At 42.3% G+C, this 20,840-nt stretch overlaps 1 protein-coding gene across 5 annotated transcripts in view; it reads right to left on the reverse strand.

The window, feature by feature from the left end:
• The window catches only part of LOC116044446 (receptor tyrosine-protein kinase erbB-4), a 281,156-nt gene that overhangs the window by 230,204 nt on the left and 30,112 nt on the right, over positions 1 to 20,840 (reverse strand). Inside the window, exon 1 of one of the 5 annotated variants that reach the window (XM_031291608.2) lies at positions 18,511 to 18,710. The exons of the other annotated variants lie outside the window; for them this stretch is intronic. Within the exon in view, the coding sequence (XP_031147468.1) occupies positions 18,511 to 18,568 (58 nt within the window). The 5' untranslated portion in view covers positions 18,569 to 18,710. Of the gene's footprint in view, positions 1 to 18,510; positions 18,711 to 20,840 lie in introns of those variants that run through there. 5 annotated transcript variants of the gene reach the window in all.

Consider the following 20,840-nt stretch of genomic DNA (forward strand, 5'->3'; position numbering starts at 1 on the left):
CTCCAAGTTAATCAAGTCAAGTTTACAGCTTGTCAGAGATAGTGTTAAGAATGTGGCATAGTTACAGAATACATTGATATTGCATTATAACCATTATATCACAATTGGGTACGACTGATACCCAACTGGTACACTACCTTAACTTTAGAGATATTTTGCCCAAATTCTATCTAATTCTATTCTATACACCCTTCTGTTGACAAAACAAAAATCCTCGTTAAAACTGCTACTTCTGGCTTTGTGGAGAATATAACCAACAAAGAGGTCATATTTTGGCAAATCTATAACTCTTTGTAACATATAGTGCACTTGGATGGACAGCAGCAGTGGTTTGAAAAGTGCCTATGCATGTTTTGATGTAACTACTAACTTTTCTTACACTACAGACGTCTAGATACTCAAAAGGTAGACTTCGGTTGGAGTATCCCTTTAATGATAGCCCCATATCAGCCACATACTGTATATCAGCAGACTGATGGATCGGTCTAACCCTCAACTGCACACCTCATCCAAAATTAGAGTGTAGAGTGGATTTCAAATTGGCCCATCATGTCCAGTGTATGAGTGCTCAGTGGAAAGTTAAAAGCGGACTAGCACACACGAACACACAAATCCCCCTTGACCTTGTTTACTGTACGTTCTGTGCGGTTGCCAAGCAACGAAAGAAACTTTTGAGTGTCGGCCTGCCTGGCCGCTTCACAATGGCCAAAGTTGCTGCAGATCATTAAGAGTGGGGTATCGCATGTAACCTTGCTGTGTTTTCAGTGTGATCTTGCCTGTGTTGTTGCTACAAAGGCTTGTTTGCTCCCAGTCCTTGGCGCCGCGGCAGTCCCAATTGTCGTAAAAAGCCACAAGGACAGGAGCACAGGACCACTCAGATTGCATCCTTCCTATCACTGAGGTGTGGGGTAAAAAAAGGTTTTGGTGCTGCGAGATGTCCTAAACTTAAAATCTACCTTGAAATGTGCAAAGCTTTAAGAGGAGACCTGAGGAGAGAAAAAAAAAACAACCTTGAACGAAGTAGATGCAGCACAAACCAAATAAACATTTCAAAAACTTCACTGAAGAATTTGGAAATTGATTACTTGGCCTTCATGTGGCTTCGTAAATTGGCTCCGGAGCAGAGGGTGAAATTGTGTTACAATTAGTCTTGTGTAGAGGTGGGCCCAGCTGCTGCAATATGAACCTTGGTTTATGAGAGCAGCTGTGACCAGAATGGGGCGAGAATATTGAGGGACTCCTCCACCACGCCTTCACCTATTGGAGGACTGTCTACAGCCAAATGGATCAAGAACAAATAACCACTATAGCGGCATCAATATCTGCCAAGTATTGATCTACCACCAACTCTGGCTCTGTCGGCTGGAATAAACAAGCAACCTGGGCTCCTTCTCTATAAACTGCAGGTATTTTTTTTTCGAGTATTTCTTCCTGAGTTTTATGTGAATTCTGTGTCTAAAATGCAGCGGTCGTTAGATTTTCTTTGCAACTCCTGGCTGAACAGCAGGGCGGTTTTTCAACACGGAGAGATTTAGTGGTGGTGTGAAAGAGACACAATAATATGAAAGCCTCATGAAACATACCTTGGCGTCTCCTCTCCCTCCCCCTCACCCCTTCAGTTATTCAACAGCTGACAGGGTCCAGCAGGTGGCACATGGTGGTGCCCGTTGAGTGTATGCATGCCTGGTTAAAAATACCTTAACCCTGACACTAGCCCGAATGCTCCTCACATAACAGAGATAGTCTACCGGGTGCCCCAACTGCGCCTCCTCCATTCCAGCAAATGCCTGGTTTATACACAACATTCATACATGCTTGGACTGTTTGTGAGGTTATTTGCGATTTTGGAAGGAAACCATTCCAGCAGCTAATTAACCTGCAGTCCAATCTATTCTATTCAAGTAGAATTGTACACCAGGCGGTGGCGTTATCTGAGAAAACTCAGGACAGAGTGGCATTTACAGCTTGGAACGGAGATCATTTGTGCATGTAACCCTACATGCCCTTTGCTCCCTTCAGCTTCCTTCCTTCGCCTTTAATTTTCAAGTTGAAAAAGACTGACTTAACTTACTTTTTTTTTTTTTAGTACTAGTACGTGATCCCTGTGCATTATTAAGGCTTACTTCAAATTTTAAAAGCCACATTTTAACAGTTTGTTGCTCAGTGGAGACTGCAAAGAAAAGAATGACTACTACTCCAAACCACTGAACCTTTTCTTTCTTCCAACAAGCTATTTCTACAAGTTCTAAATATTTTATAAAGTGTAATCACCTTACTCTTTATCTGTAGCTGCATAATAAAGAGACGCCTACTCTGCCAGAATGAACAATGACGGCCATGACGGTCATTTTGACCATTTTGAAATGTATGTGTAATAACTTTGCTGAATAAAAAAAATACAATCCTGCTGGTACCTGACTTATCCCAAAAGTGTCTGTATTTTCATTTAAAATTGTTTTTATATAAATTACACAAAAGACGAAGAAAATATGATCAATTTTTACCTATTTCAGCCATACACGGTCATATTGACCGCACAGATTTTTGCGGATGCCGTCACCTAACACAGAGCACGCCAGGAGGAAGATGGTGACCACCATGGATGTGGTGTACGCTCTGGGTTACGTGTCAAAACTATTTCTTTGGACAGAGTCAGGCTAGCTGTTTCCTAATGTTTCCAGTCTTTATGCTAAGGTAAGCTAAATGGCAGCTGGCTGCACCCTTATATTTACTGTACAGGCATAGTGGTATCAATCTTTTCAAAAACATATTTCCCAAAATGTCAAACTATTCCTTTCAGAAACTCAGAGGCTTAAAGAACCCTTTACTTGTAGTTTTCTGGAAAATTACAAGTAGTACTAAGGCAAGTGAAGCTCAACCGCTGCAGGTTTGTAAGGGAAATATATTAATATATCTTCCTATGATATGTATGCCCGCTGCAGCCATTTAAAATCACTATGTTAGAGCCTGGTTCTTGCTGCAGCTGTGGCACTTTGCAGTGACAGTGAGTTGTGCTCTGTAAGCACTTAGCAAGGCAGGTCTTAGACATCTACCTCCTCCAGAAACAATGGAGGTTTGCTGGGAAGAGACAGCAAGAAGGGCGGCCGATGTCTATTTTAATGCGTGGTGATAAACAGGCTGACAGCGTTGTCGGCTGTAGGGCCCTTGTTGCCTTCCTCTTCCCTGTTTCTTCTCCCTATCTCATCTTCTCTGCTTCAGCGAGGTGACGGGTCCACGGCTGTGACACATGTGGAGCGTATCTGTCACAGGACAAAAGGCAATCGGTCCAGCCATCCGCCCCAATATGGAGACCCTTTTCGTCTCGTTGTCACCGGCACGAGGAGGGTCGTGATCAGGGAAGCTGTCTCCCTCCTCCGCACACATGACATAACAAGTACTCCCTTGCTCTCTCTTTTTCTTTCCAAGCTTTTTTGTTACTATTTATTTTTTTCTCAGCAGAGTCGTGAGGAGAATAGTGAGAAAGCTTACTAGGGAGTGTGGTAACAGAAAATAATGTTATCATCAAAGAGTCTAAATTTGTAATCCTGAGAGCAGAAATTAGATGTCAATACTAACTTTACCATTGGGAAAAAAATCAATACAACCAACAACTAATTAAGATCATGTCTGGGACAACCTGAGAGTATCAAGGGACCTCCTGATACACAAATACACATGTTGTGCAACTGTGTAATAACTTTGTCCTTGTATGCATGGGTCCATTCACATACTACTGAGGACTCACCAAAAAAAAAAAAAATTAAGTAAATAGATGAAAATAGAGAAAGCTACTGAGGAAATATGAAAGCAGGTGCAAGACTGCCCACGTCTTCTGCTCCACGACACCTTCCTGACCTCTGTCAGAGGATTGGGGCTGAGGCTGGGGGCTACAGTGTCGGTGACTCACTCAAACGGGAAAATCTAATTTTTATTTTAGATATTTTTAACAGAAGCCGGCCCGGGCTGGCTTGAGGATTTATTTTCTTGATTTTATCTATGCCATTTTTGCGTCCTGTGAGTCACAAGCGACCTGGCAGTTGGTGCAAAAACAAGGAAGTTAATGAAGTAATTTAGCAAACGGAAATGTTTTCATTTAAATAAATGCCCCATTTGGTCACAAGTTCAAGACGACTGACAAGGAGCTCCGCGATAAACCCCCCTAAAGCCTTAGTTTCAGATGTGTGATAGGGCCCAACGGTGCAGCTCGGGCATAGATAAAGATAGGCACCACATCAGCTCACATCACATCACATCATATCACATATATAGACCCTGCCGCATCCAGCCAGAAAAGGGAAGGGGTATCAAAGGCTCGGCCGAGAGAGGGGCGATGGGACTGCCGACTCAAACGCCGACTCTTAGCATTGAACGGAGAGAAGAGTGGAGGAGAATGGAGGAGGGGGGAGTGGAGAGTTTGTGTGACCAGCTTTGTGCCTGTTAGGTGCCAAGTTTGTCTCTCTGTAATATTGTTGTCTCTCTTTATCTCAGTCTCCCTCCCTCTCTATTTGAAGCCGCAGTAAACACAGGTGTTTCTGTCTTTACTCCAGGGGGCCCCCGCTCTCGGCGGGATATTGGAACGACTCCTGCAAAGTTCTCATTTTTGTTTCACCGCTGCTGTTTGTGCTCACCACCTGTCTTTGTGGGGACGTTTTCGGACTGTGCCCCCCCCCCCCACACACACACACACACACACACACACACACACACACTAACAGTTCTACAGTTTGAGTGACTTACTAAAATGTCTTTTACTGTCCAGCTGTCACAATCTAGGGGAGAGAGGCTTGCGGTCGCCTTCAGCTGTTATCATACACTCACAACAAAGAGTAGTGGTGAGTGTGTAAGTTTATCTGCCCTGGCTTTCGCCTTTCAGGCTACGTACAGGCCTAACCATCTGATTGGTGGAACTCATAAAGAACGTCTAAAGTCACTACTTACATGAATAGTTTACTTGCTTCCTGGACAGGTTAGTTGGGAGGATCAATACCACTCTGATATAATAGGTGTCCACTAAATATGAAGCTACAGCCAGCAGCTGATTAGCTTAGCTTAGCATAAAGACTGGAAACAGGGGGCTCTGTCCGAAGGTAAAGAAATCTGCCTACCAGCACCTCAAAAGCTGATTTTATTAAAATGTTCTTCGCATTTACAATACAGTACACACGTGGTGAGTGGTATTGATCTAATTCTCGGCAAGAAATCGATTAGGCATATTTCCCAAGTCATACTTTCCAAAATATTTGACAGGTAGTGAAGGACAGTACTTTTGAAAATAGATTTTTTTTTTGCAAAACTATATTCTAAGCTTTAAAACGTCTTCTGAATTTGTGTGGTTTAAACTGCAAAGGCAACACGATATCATCTATATCTATCCTTCCGGACTACCATAGGTCTCGGTAAAACTAAATGTATTGTTCAAAACCAATGATGTGTTCTTGCCTAGGCGAGTATACTTTTCACTCTAGTTGAACAACCCCAGCCTTTACAGTTTCTTTTCCATTTCTTAAAGGAACACCCTTGACTTATTGTATTTGCTTTCAAATGCTACTGTATATGCCAGACTAAGTCATGCCAAGTTGGGAAAGGGGTTATCCATGAACTCCAACTGTGTGTGTTCATGTTCAGGTGCCAGCACTGAGGCTTGGCTCAAAGCAGGCAGGGCCACCAAGAGGGGCAGGTGCACTAGGGCATTGTCCATCTGGCCATAGTGGGAAGGACAGGTGTTACCTGTCAGCAGTTAGAGAAAGGAGAGAGAGAGAGAGAGGTACTCATAACAGCAATTGCTTAGAGTCAGTGTCCATTGATGTATAATTGAGAAGAAAGAAGCAGGCTGAATACCTCAGAAGGCAAAATAATGAAAAAGGTATGTAGTCCGTCACTTGTGGACATGTTTATTATCCTCTCTTCCACTGCTGAAAGCCCTCTCCCTAAAACATTACTGGCACACGCAAGTAAATACATCCAAAACAGATGTGCACACACACACAAATAAATCACCTCAATTTCATCGGCCCTGTCAACCAGGCCGATTTTCTCCATTATCCATAGCAATAAAGGGAAACATGGTTCCATCTAATTGTCAAGCGAATTTTGAGCAAACTTTTAAAATGTTGCAAAAAAGAAGGAAAAAAAACGAAAATGCAAATTAGAAGCGCTTCCGTCATTTAGAGCGAATAAACTAGACTACGCCAAGCGTAGTTTCGTCACAAGTTGACGTTACGCATGGTTGTACATTGCAAACCGGCTTGCTAAATCAAAGAGTTCTTTGGCTAAATGGAGAGAGGTAGCATTGTACAAGTTGGCCACCTGTGCAGAATACAGGGTTGTGGCAGAGACATTTGGTGTCAGCGAGACACCCGTTCACCTCTGTGTATACGCGGTGTGCAGGGCCATACGATTCAAGCTGTTGAACCAATTCGTCAATATACCCAACGTGGCTGAGGCGCAGGCTATAGCGCACCACAACTCCCCCACGCACTGGATGTGACCCATTTCCCCATCCTTCCCCCATCCAATGGATACCAGTGAGCTACATGTTCGCTACGTCACAATTTATTCGGCAAAGCTATTTCCATCTCCCATTTTGCGCATTAACTCTTTTTTTTAGAAAAAGCAAAAACCACCTCAAGCTTTTTTTGCAAATTTGAGGAAGTTTTTTAGAATTTTGCCGTTTCCATCAATAATTTCTAATGCGATACTTAAAAATGCGCATAAAAATACGTTGATGGGAACCCCACTAGTGAGAGTCGTTAGCCAAAGCTTGGTAAGCTCACGGCAAAACCTACCTGGTGTGGAACAGCAGAGCTCAACAAAACTGGACATTAAATTGGCAATCAGCAGAAAACCCCCCTGCTCCTTCTGGCTCACACACACACACACACACACACACACACACACACACACACACACACGTACACCGACTTTCTCAACCTCTGCCCTGTTTGTCCGTCAATTTGTGCAGCACCTCTCCATTAGGTGGGCGCTGACATGGCAACTCCTGGCCTGAAAACAATGTTGATACTCATCATTGCTGCTAACAGATTTCATGCTGGACCACTCTTAACCTAGGGAGCCAGTTTGCCAGTTATATTCTTACTCCATTACGTTGCAAATAGAAAACAACAGTGTGTAGTGAGTCTGCTTTACACAATGCACCGCTGCTACAAGGCAGTTGGCAGCAGTCATGCATTGTTGTGACTGCTTGTCTTTCCAGGCTATTTACAGAAGTACTTTAAACTGCACTACAGTCAATGTGAATGGTTCCATGAATACATTTCGAGGGCTGTGCTGCTAGATGCTTTGCAAAAGGCGTCGCCCCCGACTCGCGCAGCAGGCGCTCGCTCTCAATCTATCTTTCAGGGGACTGAAACAGACACAGCGCTATCAGTGTGTATCATTTCTGCCTCACATCCATCAGCGAGCTGCTGTTCGCTAACCGGCAGCGAGCGCCCTGCGAGAGCACACAGCACTTCCTCTTCCACTTGTGTGTGGCGGGCAGCAGCAGCGTGGCAATTTGCCTGTGATTGTTTCCCATTTTCCCTTAGCGAGTTCCAGCTCGGATGCAAGCGGAGGACGGAAAGAGGAAGGTGTGTGTGTGTGTGTGTGTGTGGGGGGGGTAAACGAGGATGGTTAAATGGAACACATACACAAACGTTCGCATACAAACTCAGACTGCCCTCAAACACATAGAGCTAGAGGCCGTGTGCCACAAGGCCATTTTTCATTGTTATTATGACCAGGCCCAGAGAGCTGAGTGCTAAAACCACTGACCTCTACAGCGGGTCAACATTACTGAGAAAACAAGCGTGTGTGTGTGTATGTGTGCGTGCACCAAACGCTACTGCACACACGTGCAATAACTCATCCACCTGCCCCGGGGGACAGAGCAGCCCAGCCATTTCTGCTCGCAGGCATTACCATCATCGTCAACATTACCTCCTTCATGACTGCCCCCCTTCAACTCCACGCCACCTAAGAATCTCACACACACACACGCATGCACCCACGCACGCACGCCTTGTTGTTCTGCAGGTCAAAGCCGAGTCCCACAAGTGTGGACTCATTGGCAGCTAGCGTGAATAACAGGAATTGCAGTCCAAAAAGGGCCGGTGTTATGCACACTCACACTATACATAGAACATGGCCGACGTCTTCACTCTGCCGTTTCACATTCTCTAATAACGAGAGGAGACCTGCCAGGAGGCAGTGGTAAAAACCTCCAATAAAGCAGCTTTTTCAATTATAAATGAAATCTTTTTCTTCCAAAATTAGACATAAATGGCACTTCTTTCAAAATGATGGATAGCACAAAACTAATACAAATGAAAGTACTTTTTAAAGAATCCTACACAAATTAAGTTTCTTGGGATCCTCCGCCGGACAAGATGATAACTCTTGTAAGGAGTAGGTCTATATTTTAACGATACTGAATAATGAATTCAATGAGTTAAATCATTTCACTTAAGGTGACTTTTTACCCTCTCCAATACTAATATGTAGCGCCCGTGTTTACGTATATTCAATAGCAGGGAACAAGGATAATGCTCGGCTCACGCTGCTATGGAAGCAGCTCGGCTATTTACGGGCTTTTTACAAGACCAATCCACTTATTAAGTCATAATAACAGGAGCAGTAATTCCTTATCAGAGGATTAACTTGAAGCACCTAACACGATGCATGCATCAAATGAGAGCAACGGTTGGTTCACTATCAAGGCTTTGGACAGAGACAAGTGTTCACAATGTGGGCTAAATATAAGCCAGTGCCCAGTCCAGCCACACACTCTAGTGACCCCTATCACTGCAATAATAGCCGTGGAATGAATTGTTAGCATGTTCGCTAAATTAAACGGGAACCTTTTTAGGTCCTTTTCATTGTGGTCCAGGAGTGGGCTTTGTTGTCCTGATAAACACAAACATTAGTTGCCAGGAGTTTTAAATGATGCCATATGGGAGGATATCTCAGTGTGTGTGTGTGTGTGTGTGTGTGTGTGTGAGAGAGAGTGAGTGAGTGTGTGCACAGTCGCAGCCAGCCCAGCAAGACTCTTTCAAGTCGACAGCCAAATAAAGTTAAAGGCAGTTAGATAGTAAAGGAGGCACAGTGCCAGAGGTCACACCGCTTTGGAAGATAATCTGTCTCCTTTTTTCCCTCAGTTTTCAACCAACCGCCTTAAATGGAGACAACTCGTGTACAAGTTATTTATACCAGACTGTCCGCGGTGAAAGAAATATTCTTCTTTTGACCAGATTAGTGGCTTCTGAGAACAAATTCAAGCTCACTTTTCCCTTTAGACTGGCCCTGCTGGGGTTGACCATAAAAAAAATAAAAAATAAAACAAAAAATAAAAAACACATTTCTGCTATTGTTATTACGGTATAGCTCACAATTTAAGTATTAATAAGCCTATGAGTATCAAAATCACAGAAAGAAAGGCAAAAAGTGGTCTTCTGAGGTGTTTTGCAATAATCTTTTATGAAGTGAATTTAAGGAGATACAAGAGCTTAGTGGAAACACCCTGAAACATCCTTGGTAATGGCTGTTTGGTAACAAGCTGATGCCTGTGATTGCCTGAGCATTCCATGGAGGGTTTACTAAGCAACAATGCACGATGCTCTAAAGACGATATAAGTGCTGTGAGATAAAGAAAAAGAACAAATGAAAACGTAAATATCGAACCCAAGGGAACATTTGAAGCAAGAATAGTTGCAGTCGTTAATAACGATCCCGATGATGTGCATTAGCAATGTGATAAGGTTGATCTCGGTTGATACTTTGCTGTTCTTTTATCTCTGAATGTTATAGTAGTTGCTTTTTTTGTTGTTGCTTAGTCACACTTTTTTATACACTAAAATGCTAGCTAGAGACAGAATATTTCAGGATACCAAGAGTCAAATGATGTTAATGGGTTGCACACTCTTTGATGTTTGTGTTTACTTGGATCCATATGTTACCTAGGGTTACAGTGGACACAGTGCAGTTGTGGAGTGGAACAGCAGTTGAGTGAGCACCCTACACTTACCATCGCTGGTGAGAAAAATACAGGAGATAGGTAAATAATGGACTTTTGGGTCCCCAGTGCTATGTTTGGCTGGAACACACTTGGAATATACTGCACAGGCTTTTTAGATGAATGTGATGGACATGTTATGCATCCTTTAATGCCTTGACCAGCTTGGGAAAAGACTGAGATTAAACTAAAAAAGGGTTAAGTTGATGTTATCCTTTTCATTTGATCTGACATGGATAGGGCTGCAACTGATCATTCATTCAGTTCATTCAATTAATTTTTATTTTTTGTCTTAAATCCACCAGCGCGAAATCCTGGCGGGACTGAATGATATACAACATAAAGTAGTTAAATTGCCTAATCCATCGTTATCACTCACAGGGCCATTGTGCAGAATGAGTATGGTTGAGACAAACACAAGCCAAAAACCCTAAACAAAGAAAAACAGAGAAAGCTCCTCTCAAATATATTAAGCGCAGAGGGTAATCCATCCAGCAGCAGTGGCTACATACCACACAAGAGTTCATAAAAATCAGATAATTGAAAAGCCACAGCCTTGCCTCCTTTCTTAGCTCCACTCCTTTCAACCCCTGCCAAGTGTAACTGCAAGCGAGCAAATAAAAATCTCAGACAGCTATTAATAATTTATTTGCCCGATATAGAGTCTTATTCCATTGTGTTTTTTCGCAGCTCATTAGAAGCTGGCCAGCTTGGCACAGTAATTGGTCAATAGGGGTGATAGATGACCGCCACGCATGAGCTCCTAATACCCTAGAGCGCGAGAGAATGAGAATAGCTGCAACTTATTTTTACCAGGAGCATCGGGAATTATATTTACTAGTGCAGTGCCTGTTGAAAATGTGCCTGTTTGGAACGGGCGATTAATTGACCTGTGGTATTGCTGCTTGTAGAATTCATCAAAACCAAATTGTACCCCAAAATGACTTACAGAAGGACCCCAAACAACTTAATATGCAACTCCACTGTATAGCCTACTACTGACTTACAGTGATAGGCTACTTCTACATCAGAGGAAGACATTGTACTACTGTATTTACCTGACAGAGAATGCTGCAGATTCAGAATGTAATCACAAAATATCACAATGAAAACATGGAGTATTGTGTGTACTGTGTGTGTGTGCGCAGTAGGGGTGCACGATATTGAAAAAAATGTGATACTGCGATATCGATAATGAATATTGCGATATCGATATTAATTTCGATATTTTTAAACATATGTAAAATTACCAAAGTTATGGGAAAACGCATCAAAATAGATTTATAACAAATAAAACAAGTTTTCTTACAACACAAGGTTTATTTCAACTGACAGTCATATTGGACTGGTCCAACATGTGTCTACAGAACAGGACATGTTTTACTGGTTGGACAGTATAAAATTAATAAATAAAGAGCATGTCTATAGAACAGGACATGTTGTACTGGTTGTATATACACAACAGTATAAAAAACAATGCAATGCACATCTGTTGGCTTAAAGCCAAAGTATTTCCAAGCTACCGAGGAGGAGGCATTACCCTACAGTCACATTAGCTACAAGAGACAGCTACCATTCATTTTCAATGGGAGTGGCCGTTTGGCCACGAGCGACTGCCAATCAGAGTGAAGGCAGCGTGAGGGCAGTGTGATGTATGTCAGTGGCTCAAGTCGAAGAAAATAATTCAAGATGGCAGAAAACGCTTCAGGACATCGTATTTATGTATATATCTCATATGTTTGGCATTTAATCTCATATATTGTGTTACTTTTATCGAGAAATAAATACTTTAAATTCCAAAAACATCGTTCTTGTGACTTAACAATACCTCCGAAGTAACTTTTAAGACGTGGTTTAAGGTAGCACCGGAGAATTTCTGTTTACTGTTGCCAAGCAACCGGGGGTAGGCTAGGCAGGTTTCCTTTCAATCTCTGTTATTTCGTCGTCTCCCAGAGCAACACTCATTTTCTTACTTTTCTGTTCTTTTTGCTCCACTCTTCGCTCTCTGTTTAGGTCCTTTCTTTTCTTTCGCTTCGTTTTATGGTTCTGCGGAGGCTCCACGCAGCTGATGTTTATACGTGCTCTGGTGTGTGGTAGAGCGAGGTAGAAGTGACAGAGTGACGGCGATTTTCTTCGGAGCGAGTAGTGACTCTAGAGTCTTAGTGAGAGAAACAAAGTGTCTCCCGTTCTTTCTGACCACGGTGGGAAATCTGGAGCAGGAAAAGTTAACCCTCTCCTTGATTTCATATTGTTTATGGAGAAGGAAAACCAGGAAATGAGTCGGGGGGGAAATACAACGCTACCAAGTGATGTGTATTTTTCGAGAGGTGCATCAAAGAGTATAGACGTAACAAGAGGAGAAACTCAATGGAACTGCAGCTCCGCCATCTTGGACTGAATGTAACACAACGTTCTATTGAGTTTCGCCTCTTGTTGCTTCTATACTCTTTGGGTACATGTCGGGCGGGATCATAGACTATACAGTCTATGGGCGGGATGCAATGCAAACAAAATATCGCGTAATTATCGCGAGACTTTCGGTATAATATCGCGCAACGTGATATCGCGATAACGATATTGAGTCGATATATTGTGCACCCCTAGTGTGCAGAGAGAGAGAGAGAGAGAGAGAGAGAGAGAGAGAGAGAGAGAGAGAGAGAGAGAGACGTTATCTCGTGTCATGTGATCGTTTATCGTAATCTGGTTGTGCTTTGCATGTGTGGGATTCTGAAACGTCCTTAAATTCGGGAATTGTCGTTTGTTTATTCAAAGTCCATAGTGCTACTTTGCACATTTTTGTGGGTCTGAGGTGTATGTCACATTTTAGCTGCCAAAGCTCCGCTGCTCTCTGTCTCAGAGTCCTCAGGGTGAGAGGGGGAGTGGCCAGCGGCTAGAGCGACAAAAGCCAATGGGTGCTTCTTTCACCTATATATTTAACGATATCTTTTGCATTTCTAATCCAAACAACGTCAAACTTGGCACCGCACTTACTTGTGCCCGTAGCAAGACACCTGTCAAGTTTGAAATCCATCGGACTAACGGTTCTAGAGATACGCGCATAACACACACACAGACACACACAGACACACACACAGACACACACAGACACACACACACACACACACATTCCTGCAATCTATTGATAGATGGAGTCAGAAGTTGGCTATATTGTCCATATTTTTATCATGCCACTGGTATATCAATTACTTGTATGACATGAAAGAAATGGAAGTTTCATTGTCTCCTTGGATGGGAATTTGTTTTCTTCAGGGTGAGTCCAAGTCAAAAATTATCCAGGCCCTACATCCATCCAGGGTCGATGTTATCATACAAAATAATAAAACATGTAGTCAACACGGCTGCAACAGAAATCAATGAGGAAACCTTGGACAGCACCGCGTTTCCTCGAACACACCTGAGTCCGAGAGGAATAACAAGCAGCTACAAATAGAGCCAGCATGAAAGGGAGCACATGTCGTATATCATAAGAGGGAGCGGAGACAAAAGCAAACTACTCCACATACGGCTGAATAATGAGTGCTTGCAGACAAAACCTTTGCGCATATCCATGGTGACCAGACATCTCCGAAGACAGCGGGAAAATATCCACATGCACACGAGTAAGTACAAACACGCGCACAAACACCTACACACACACTCCAGGAGATGACACACAGACAAATACTTACTGTTCTGTTCAATCTATAAATTCCTCCCACTGAGCAGTGAGCGCTCCTGCCTGATGCTTTTCCTGTCATCCATCATGTCTCCACTCCCCCACCTCACCTCTTGTCCTCTAACATGAACCCAAGAGAGTGTGTGTGTTTGTGGGTGCGGTGACTTGTGACCGTTGGGAGTTCTAACCTGGTCCCCCGTCCTACTGGTGTTACAGGCCTACTGCACAACCTTGTACACTTCTCGCTGCCCAAACTCAATTATCTCAAGCCTGAATGCGTCTCCACTCAAACCCCCTGCAGAGATGTCTATGCATAAATTGTCTTTACTGCACATATACATGTAAGTATGCACAAACACACTCACAAAAAAAAAAAAAACACCGCCCCAGGTCAGCACCACATGCCCAGCGGGGGGCTTGCAGGGGGCAAGCTTTTGTCGGGAAGGAGGGCCCCGAGGTGGACAAAGAGCGAGCCAAACCGCAGAGGGCTCTGACCATCCGTCTTCTTAATGGCCCTGTCACAATTCATAATAGATTTTAATTCAGCTATGTGCCACGCAAGGGGAAAACAAGGCTTTTACGATCCGACGACGACCTGATCAGCAGGATGTGGCCGGGGTCCAGAAACAGTGGATCAGATGAGAGTTGTTCACATGAGCCAGCGTCCCACCAACAGGCAGCTTTGAGGTTATTAAGATGGGGGTCAGAGCAGTTCAGTTTCAAAATCGGTCTTATTTTGCCATAGAACAGCTTTCTAATTGCATTTATGTTGTGGATTGTTGCCTTAGTGAGATGAATTCACCATTAAGGGAAATTGTTCAATGCAGCTTGTGTTGACCTCGGGTCACATTGACCCATTTTAAATTTTTGTTTTATATCAGAAAAAAACTGGGACGTAGAAATAAGCGCTAAAAATGTGTAGAAGAAAAATGTTTTTTTTTTCAAGGTTGAAGGGAAGACAACACAAGGGTTAAGAAGTGCCCATTGGGTATCGGGACATGGCAATGATTCTTCCTCAAAACAGAGGACTCCTTACAACATTCTCAAACTTAGGCCAAGAGTTGAACTGGCAAACACTCCCAAGTTTGCCAATCCACCCCACTCAAATTCTCAAGATCAATGTGCTCTGAGAAGGAGGTGAGAGTAAATACTGGAAACAAAGACGAACAAAAGCAGTGAAATGTTTTTTTTGTCATCTGAATTTGTGTGGAACTGCACCCGTGGGGCTGAAAAGGATCAAAATCCACACGCAGAGAGAATATTTAGAAACACAATTGCACCCACATCATTGCAGTGAAACCTTTGGTATCAAACCACCAATTGTATCTGAAAGAATAATTGATCCAAAAATGTTCCACAGGGGAAAGGGTCATTTTTTTTTTTAAAAACAGTGGACATTTTCTCATTTTCCTAACTTTTCTCCAAAAGTCAAAGTTTAGACTCGCAGCAGAGGAATACACCGGCTGGCTGCTTGTCTGGCTCTCCACTCGTGGCTGTCTCAGTCGCTGAGTCACCTCTGCCTCCAGGCTCTGTAGCAGCCAGCCAGCCAGCCTGCCTGCCAGCCAGCGCTCTTGACAAATTGATATCTGATCTGTGCTACAACTGGCGGGGGCACAGACTTTTTCAGTGTTGGCTGTCCCCGGCCAACTCCAAACAGCTGAGGGATTAGCTACGAGCTCTCTGAGGCTGAACTGGTATTGTTCAATGATGGGGCGAGGAGCACAGTAAACACTGTGCACCAAATCAGACTAATGGGAAAAAAAAAGTTTGAAGTGTATTGTCCGTGATTGTGTGTGCACTGAAAAATATGTATGCGACATGTCAGATGTAACTGGGTATGTGTGTAGGACTGCAGCAGTATGTGTGGTTGGTGGCTGTCCACAGGGCAGCCAGCTGGGTCGTGGAATGCAATGGATGTGGCAGTGCAGCTATTCTGGGTTCTTTCTCCCAGTGTGTGTGTGTGTGTGTGTGTGTGTGTGTGTGTGTGTGTGTCATCAACATAGCATAGGGGGTTCAGCTATTTCAAGGGGAGTCCAGATTCCTGGCATTAGTGTTTGTGTCTAGATGTGCGTGTCAGATTTTTTCCATGTGAGCTGGGTGACGGTTAAGGTCACTAAGTCACATACAGTAAAACCTAAACAGAAGCTACACTGCAAAAAGTACTTATTGGAAGCCCGTTTTTCGCCACTTGAAAAATGTATTTCTTTATAAGGTGTTTTAGTCGAGCTTGTGACACGAGTCTAGGGATGGCAATTATGTGTGGCACTGTCATTGGGAGCATTAGGCCTATAGCAAGCATTAGCATTTAGCTCAAGTACAACCTCTGAGAGCTGCAGGCATGGCTGTAGTGTCTTATTTTGTCTCTTTTTCAAATTATTAGTTGCATCCATGTATTTATTGGTAAATTATCTTCCTGCACTAAGCTTTTTCCCCAATAAATCTGTGATCTTTACTGTGAATTATTTCAAGGAAAAGTTTACAGACTCAGATGAGACCTAAGCAGGGGCTACAATTCAGAAAATTACAATCTTTACACTTTTTCTGCTTCTATTCAACAGTTGTTTTTTTTAAACTATTTTATTTTATCTCACTGTTTTGGCAGAAAATGTAACTATAACTTATGTTAAGCCTAAACAAATACCTAAACATTAACATGAACAGGGTTAAAATGCAAATAAATCCCTTGGCCTTATTGATTTTTTTTGCAGCGTACAGTTCAGGGTAATCTGCCCTGGACTCCAGGGCATCACCCTCCTACCTATTCCTTAAAATATCAATAATGCTGTAGTTGTCACGCACAAACATACACTGTTTATCACTGTGGTAACCACCACCAACATTCCTGTTTACACGGTCATGGCACTCCCCAGCTCACACTTTCCGTACACCACGTTGCCCTATTTTCTACCACAATCTTTCCCATCGCCAGGCGGTACCTCCCCACAGTGTTCCCATCTGTCAGACTGAAATCTGATAGACTCTTGAGTGGTATGTCATCTCATCTCGGTCTAGCGATTCTCCAGGATCGACCCCAAGTCTTTTTCTCTCACTCTGTATTTGCAACGGACAGAGCACGTTTTCACCACTGAGAGTTTCATGTGAGAAAGAGAGAAAGAGAGAGAGGTTCTTGTGGGAGAAATTAAAAACAAATTTTAAAAAGGGAACAAACCTGAAACGTATCTGTCACCATCTCAGAAGCACACATGAGTCACTCCTTAAAGAAGTGTTTTGCAAGCAAAGATCAGAGATGACGCACGTCAACATTTCTGCTTCCTTTCATGCCAGCCAGCATTTTGTAAGAGCAGGTTTCCACTGTGTTCAAATGCTTCTTATTTAGAAATAAACTCATTAAAAAAAGACATCAAGAAGTGCTTTACAAGGCGTTTACACCGGTTTCAACAATGTTTGTCAATTCAAGATATCTGTACCAGGCATCAAAACAGAAGAAATATTTTAGTGTAAGTACTTTAAGTTATAAGGATAACTATTAAATAATGGAAGTTCTGCTCTCCAAACCGTTGGGATTCAGCTGAATGTCAAGGACATTTGAGGAATCAAGATAAGGCCCTGACAGAAATAACATGAAATAACAATGACGGAAGGCTCTATTCTCCCTGACAAGGGAGCAAGCGAGGCATCGATCGGCAAGTTCACGCAAACATGTGCCGTACGTTTACAAGACCTTGACCAGGGCCTGTGTCCACGACAGGCAATTCCATTACTCACAGTCAGGGTGAAAGGTCAGGGAGCGATCAATATGTGGAGGATGGAGACACAGAGAGAGAGACTCGGATAAAAAGAACTCACTGTGCCGCTCTGTGGTTTCTACCCTCCCACAAAAGGAGAGAAAAACAACCCTACCTTGACCCTGGGGACTGAGCAGAAGGTGGCAGAAACACCCGATAGCAAAGTAACATTATTCAGGTTGCTGCCAGGTACACAAGTACTCATATGAGGAAATATGTGAAAGGAAACATGACATTACCTCCATTCTGAGGAGATATCAATGTAAAGTATCAATGCAGAGGCGGCATTGAATTCTCTAGACTAGCGATCTTCAACAGTGGGTCCGTAACCCCTTGGGGGTCCTCAGAGTTACTGCAGGGGGGCCTCCAAATTATTGTTAAGTTAAAAAAAAAAAAAAAAACATGAATCCAACATATTATTAGCAAATATATATCAGCATCTGTTAAAAAAAACATTGATGATAGGCTTACTGGCCTATAGGTAAGGTAACCATCCACAGATACAGTTAATCTTAAGGATTCACTGTGTCACATGTATGTGTAACATCAAACATGATTTATAAAATCATACCAACAATTATTCTTTTAATAGCTTAGTATTCTATGCACTACGCATGCATAAAGGCTTTAGGAGGCCCTACAACTAATTGTAGGCCCAGTTTAATTATGCAACTTCATTTTATCCAATACACATAGTGAGTGGGGGGGGGTCCCCCTGCTCCGTCTCTCGTTCAGTTAAGGGGTCCTTAAAAAACGTTGAAGACTCCTGCTCTAGACCATAACGTTATTTAATATTGTTTATTTGGATTAATCCCTTTGCTATATTGTACAGTGGCTAGCTACAATGGACCACAGGTTTTCAAATAAAAATGTCAAAGACAAGCAAAATGAGGCTTGCAGTCTTCTAATCTTTTCCTTTTATTTGCAACCGCAAAACCTCTCCCCAAAGTATTTTACAGCGGTAATTATCATCAAAAACACAGACTTGCTAGCTTAATAAAATATGTTAACCTATTCCTCTTTTCCATCATAAAACTGTTTATCAAGCAGCTAAGGTACTTCAAATATTTAAACTGACTCACCAGTATTTCTTGCTGTGATAAAATAAAAGGTCTTATCATGAGCTGTCCAAAATCCCATCTGTTCTTCAACATTTCAAAATCTTCACTGAAGTCAAGTCATGGATACTGTTGCAAACAAGCTAGCATGTTAACTAGTCATTTTAGCTTATCTAGCTAGCTAGCTGCCACTTTTTTTGTTTAAAATGTGATTGGATAAGTTTGTTGTAATGTCCGCAGCGCTGTGGAGGAAGGTCTGCCAAGCGAGACCAGTTGTAATGTAACGTTAAGTCCAGAATGTAATTTTGTTTAGTTGCAATAGCAACATCTTTTTTTTTAGCAATGCCACCTATCTTAAATAAATGTTTGTTAGCTATGGTAACATTAAGGTCCTGATAGGAAAGGAGACAGGGGGATTAATTTCCTATTCTGTGCTTGACTTCCCAATACAGACAAAAAAAATTAAAAAAAATATCTAGAAACTTAAATTTTTTTCCAGTTACATATATGGAGAAATACTTGCAGATACAAAAAAAAAAAAAAAAAATGGATTCCTTTTGCTTACTGCATTTTTGTTGTAGTTTTAAAAACAATTGTATTCATGCCCAGTGTTTAAATATGATGTGATGTGAATGTGAAGGACTGGAGTAAATGCACTAAATACATAAAGTAAAAAATAAAAAAAAAAGCTCAAACAAGAGTTATTTGGAGACAGCTGCATGCATTCATGTTTGAAAGTACAACTGTTTTGACACCATATCACGCCCTTCTCCCTTTACCAACATCAGGAGCATTTTGCTCGAGCAATTTTTCTACCCTCATCTGATGAAACGTCACATCGGCTAGTGTGTGCTCCCCCGTAAATAATTGTCATAATATATTTACATTTTTGGAAAAAGCAATTATCATAAATTACAAATGTGTGGCCCTCAAAGATATGCTCCGTTGCTCTTTGGTTGTGATAAAACAAATAAACTCTCTGTACTTTTTATGTGTCGTGATGGAGTATGAACAAGCGGCGCTTTTTTTTTCCTACGGAAGACGCCTTTGTTTTTTAATGAAGTGCCGGCCGTTCAGAATGAGGACTCAATGAGGCGTGGGATGGGGCCTCTCCATCCCTCCATTGCCTCTCTTTCTTTTTTTTGTCTCGTCCTCCCTCTCTTCTCTGGGCATTTGAACCTCTTGTACCCCTCATCTTTTAGAGGATTAGAATAAGGGCCATTACCCTCTGTCAGGGCCATGCTTACAGCCACAATGGATGGGGCTGCCTGAGTACTTTTTCTCTCTTTGTACCCACAGACAAATACACAAGAATCATACAAGCTAACATTTATGCAAACACTAGTACAACTCCAATATGCATATACATTTCACCTATTTAATTTCATCCCGAAATCACTCTCAGTCTCAAAGCTTTTCCTGTTAATTACACCCTGTGGTCCCTAAGGTATGGGGCCCCGGTAGCCCTCAGACAGCTTTCAGCTCTATTCCTGGGCTCCTGACACTGTCAAGGGAAACATCCACAAAAGCACCAAAGGCCCCTTGCTGTCAACGGGTGACACTGCTCGCCACATTCTGGAGATTTCTATTTTGCAATGACACCATAACCGCCCACTGTGTCTGTCCTTCCTGGAAATAATCTGTATTTTGTCCTGAAATCAAGCAGCATGGGGGGGCTTTTTGTCCTGTATGGGCCCTTTATGGCAACAGATGCACTTCACATGAATAGCACTCTTTTCCTGGGAAAATGTGATTTCTCGCAATGGATGAGGTTTGATGATGAAGTTTGATTTTATGCACCGATATCCACATAAATAATCACATTTGCTTCTTCTGCTTTTATCTAATGTAATTTGTTCTATTCATTTGATTGTCATAATATATTTTAGCAAAACAAGTCCAAGTATGCCATCCTTTTATCTGCTATTTTCAGCATATTCTCTTACCTCTTTCGTGTTACAGTATATAATAGCATATGACCATTTTTATGGAGCTGACCTAAGCCTGCCAGCCATTTTTTTTTAATTTGGCATTTCAGTGGTTTGGGGTATTGGAGCACTGTTCTTCAGTTGTAATTTTAGGGTTATCATGATGGGGCACTTGATATTCCACCTGTTGAATGCTGAAGATTTTACATGCTGCTTTTTGCTGAAGGCTTTTGTTGAAGGACACCTGTGCTTCAAATAGCTTGTATACCAGCAAATCTGCTTAAATTAAGATAAATTCCTGCCATGCCCAAGTCACTTTAATTTAATACACAGCGTGAAATCTGCTAAAGTCACTGGGTGGACGTTGAAAAGGGGACTTTGGGTATCGCCTTTGCAGTGTCCGACTGAAATTAAGCCTTCTTTACA

The sequence above is a fragment of the Sander lucioperca genome, chromosome 24 (assembly GCF_008315115.2).
Source record: "Sander lucioperca isolate FBNREF2018 chromosome 24, SLUC_FBN_1.2, whole genome shotgun sequence".
In the NCBI taxonomy this organism is placed as follows: domain Eukaryota; kingdom Metazoa; phylum Chordata; class Actinopteri; order Perciformes; family Percidae; genus Sander; species Sander lucioperca.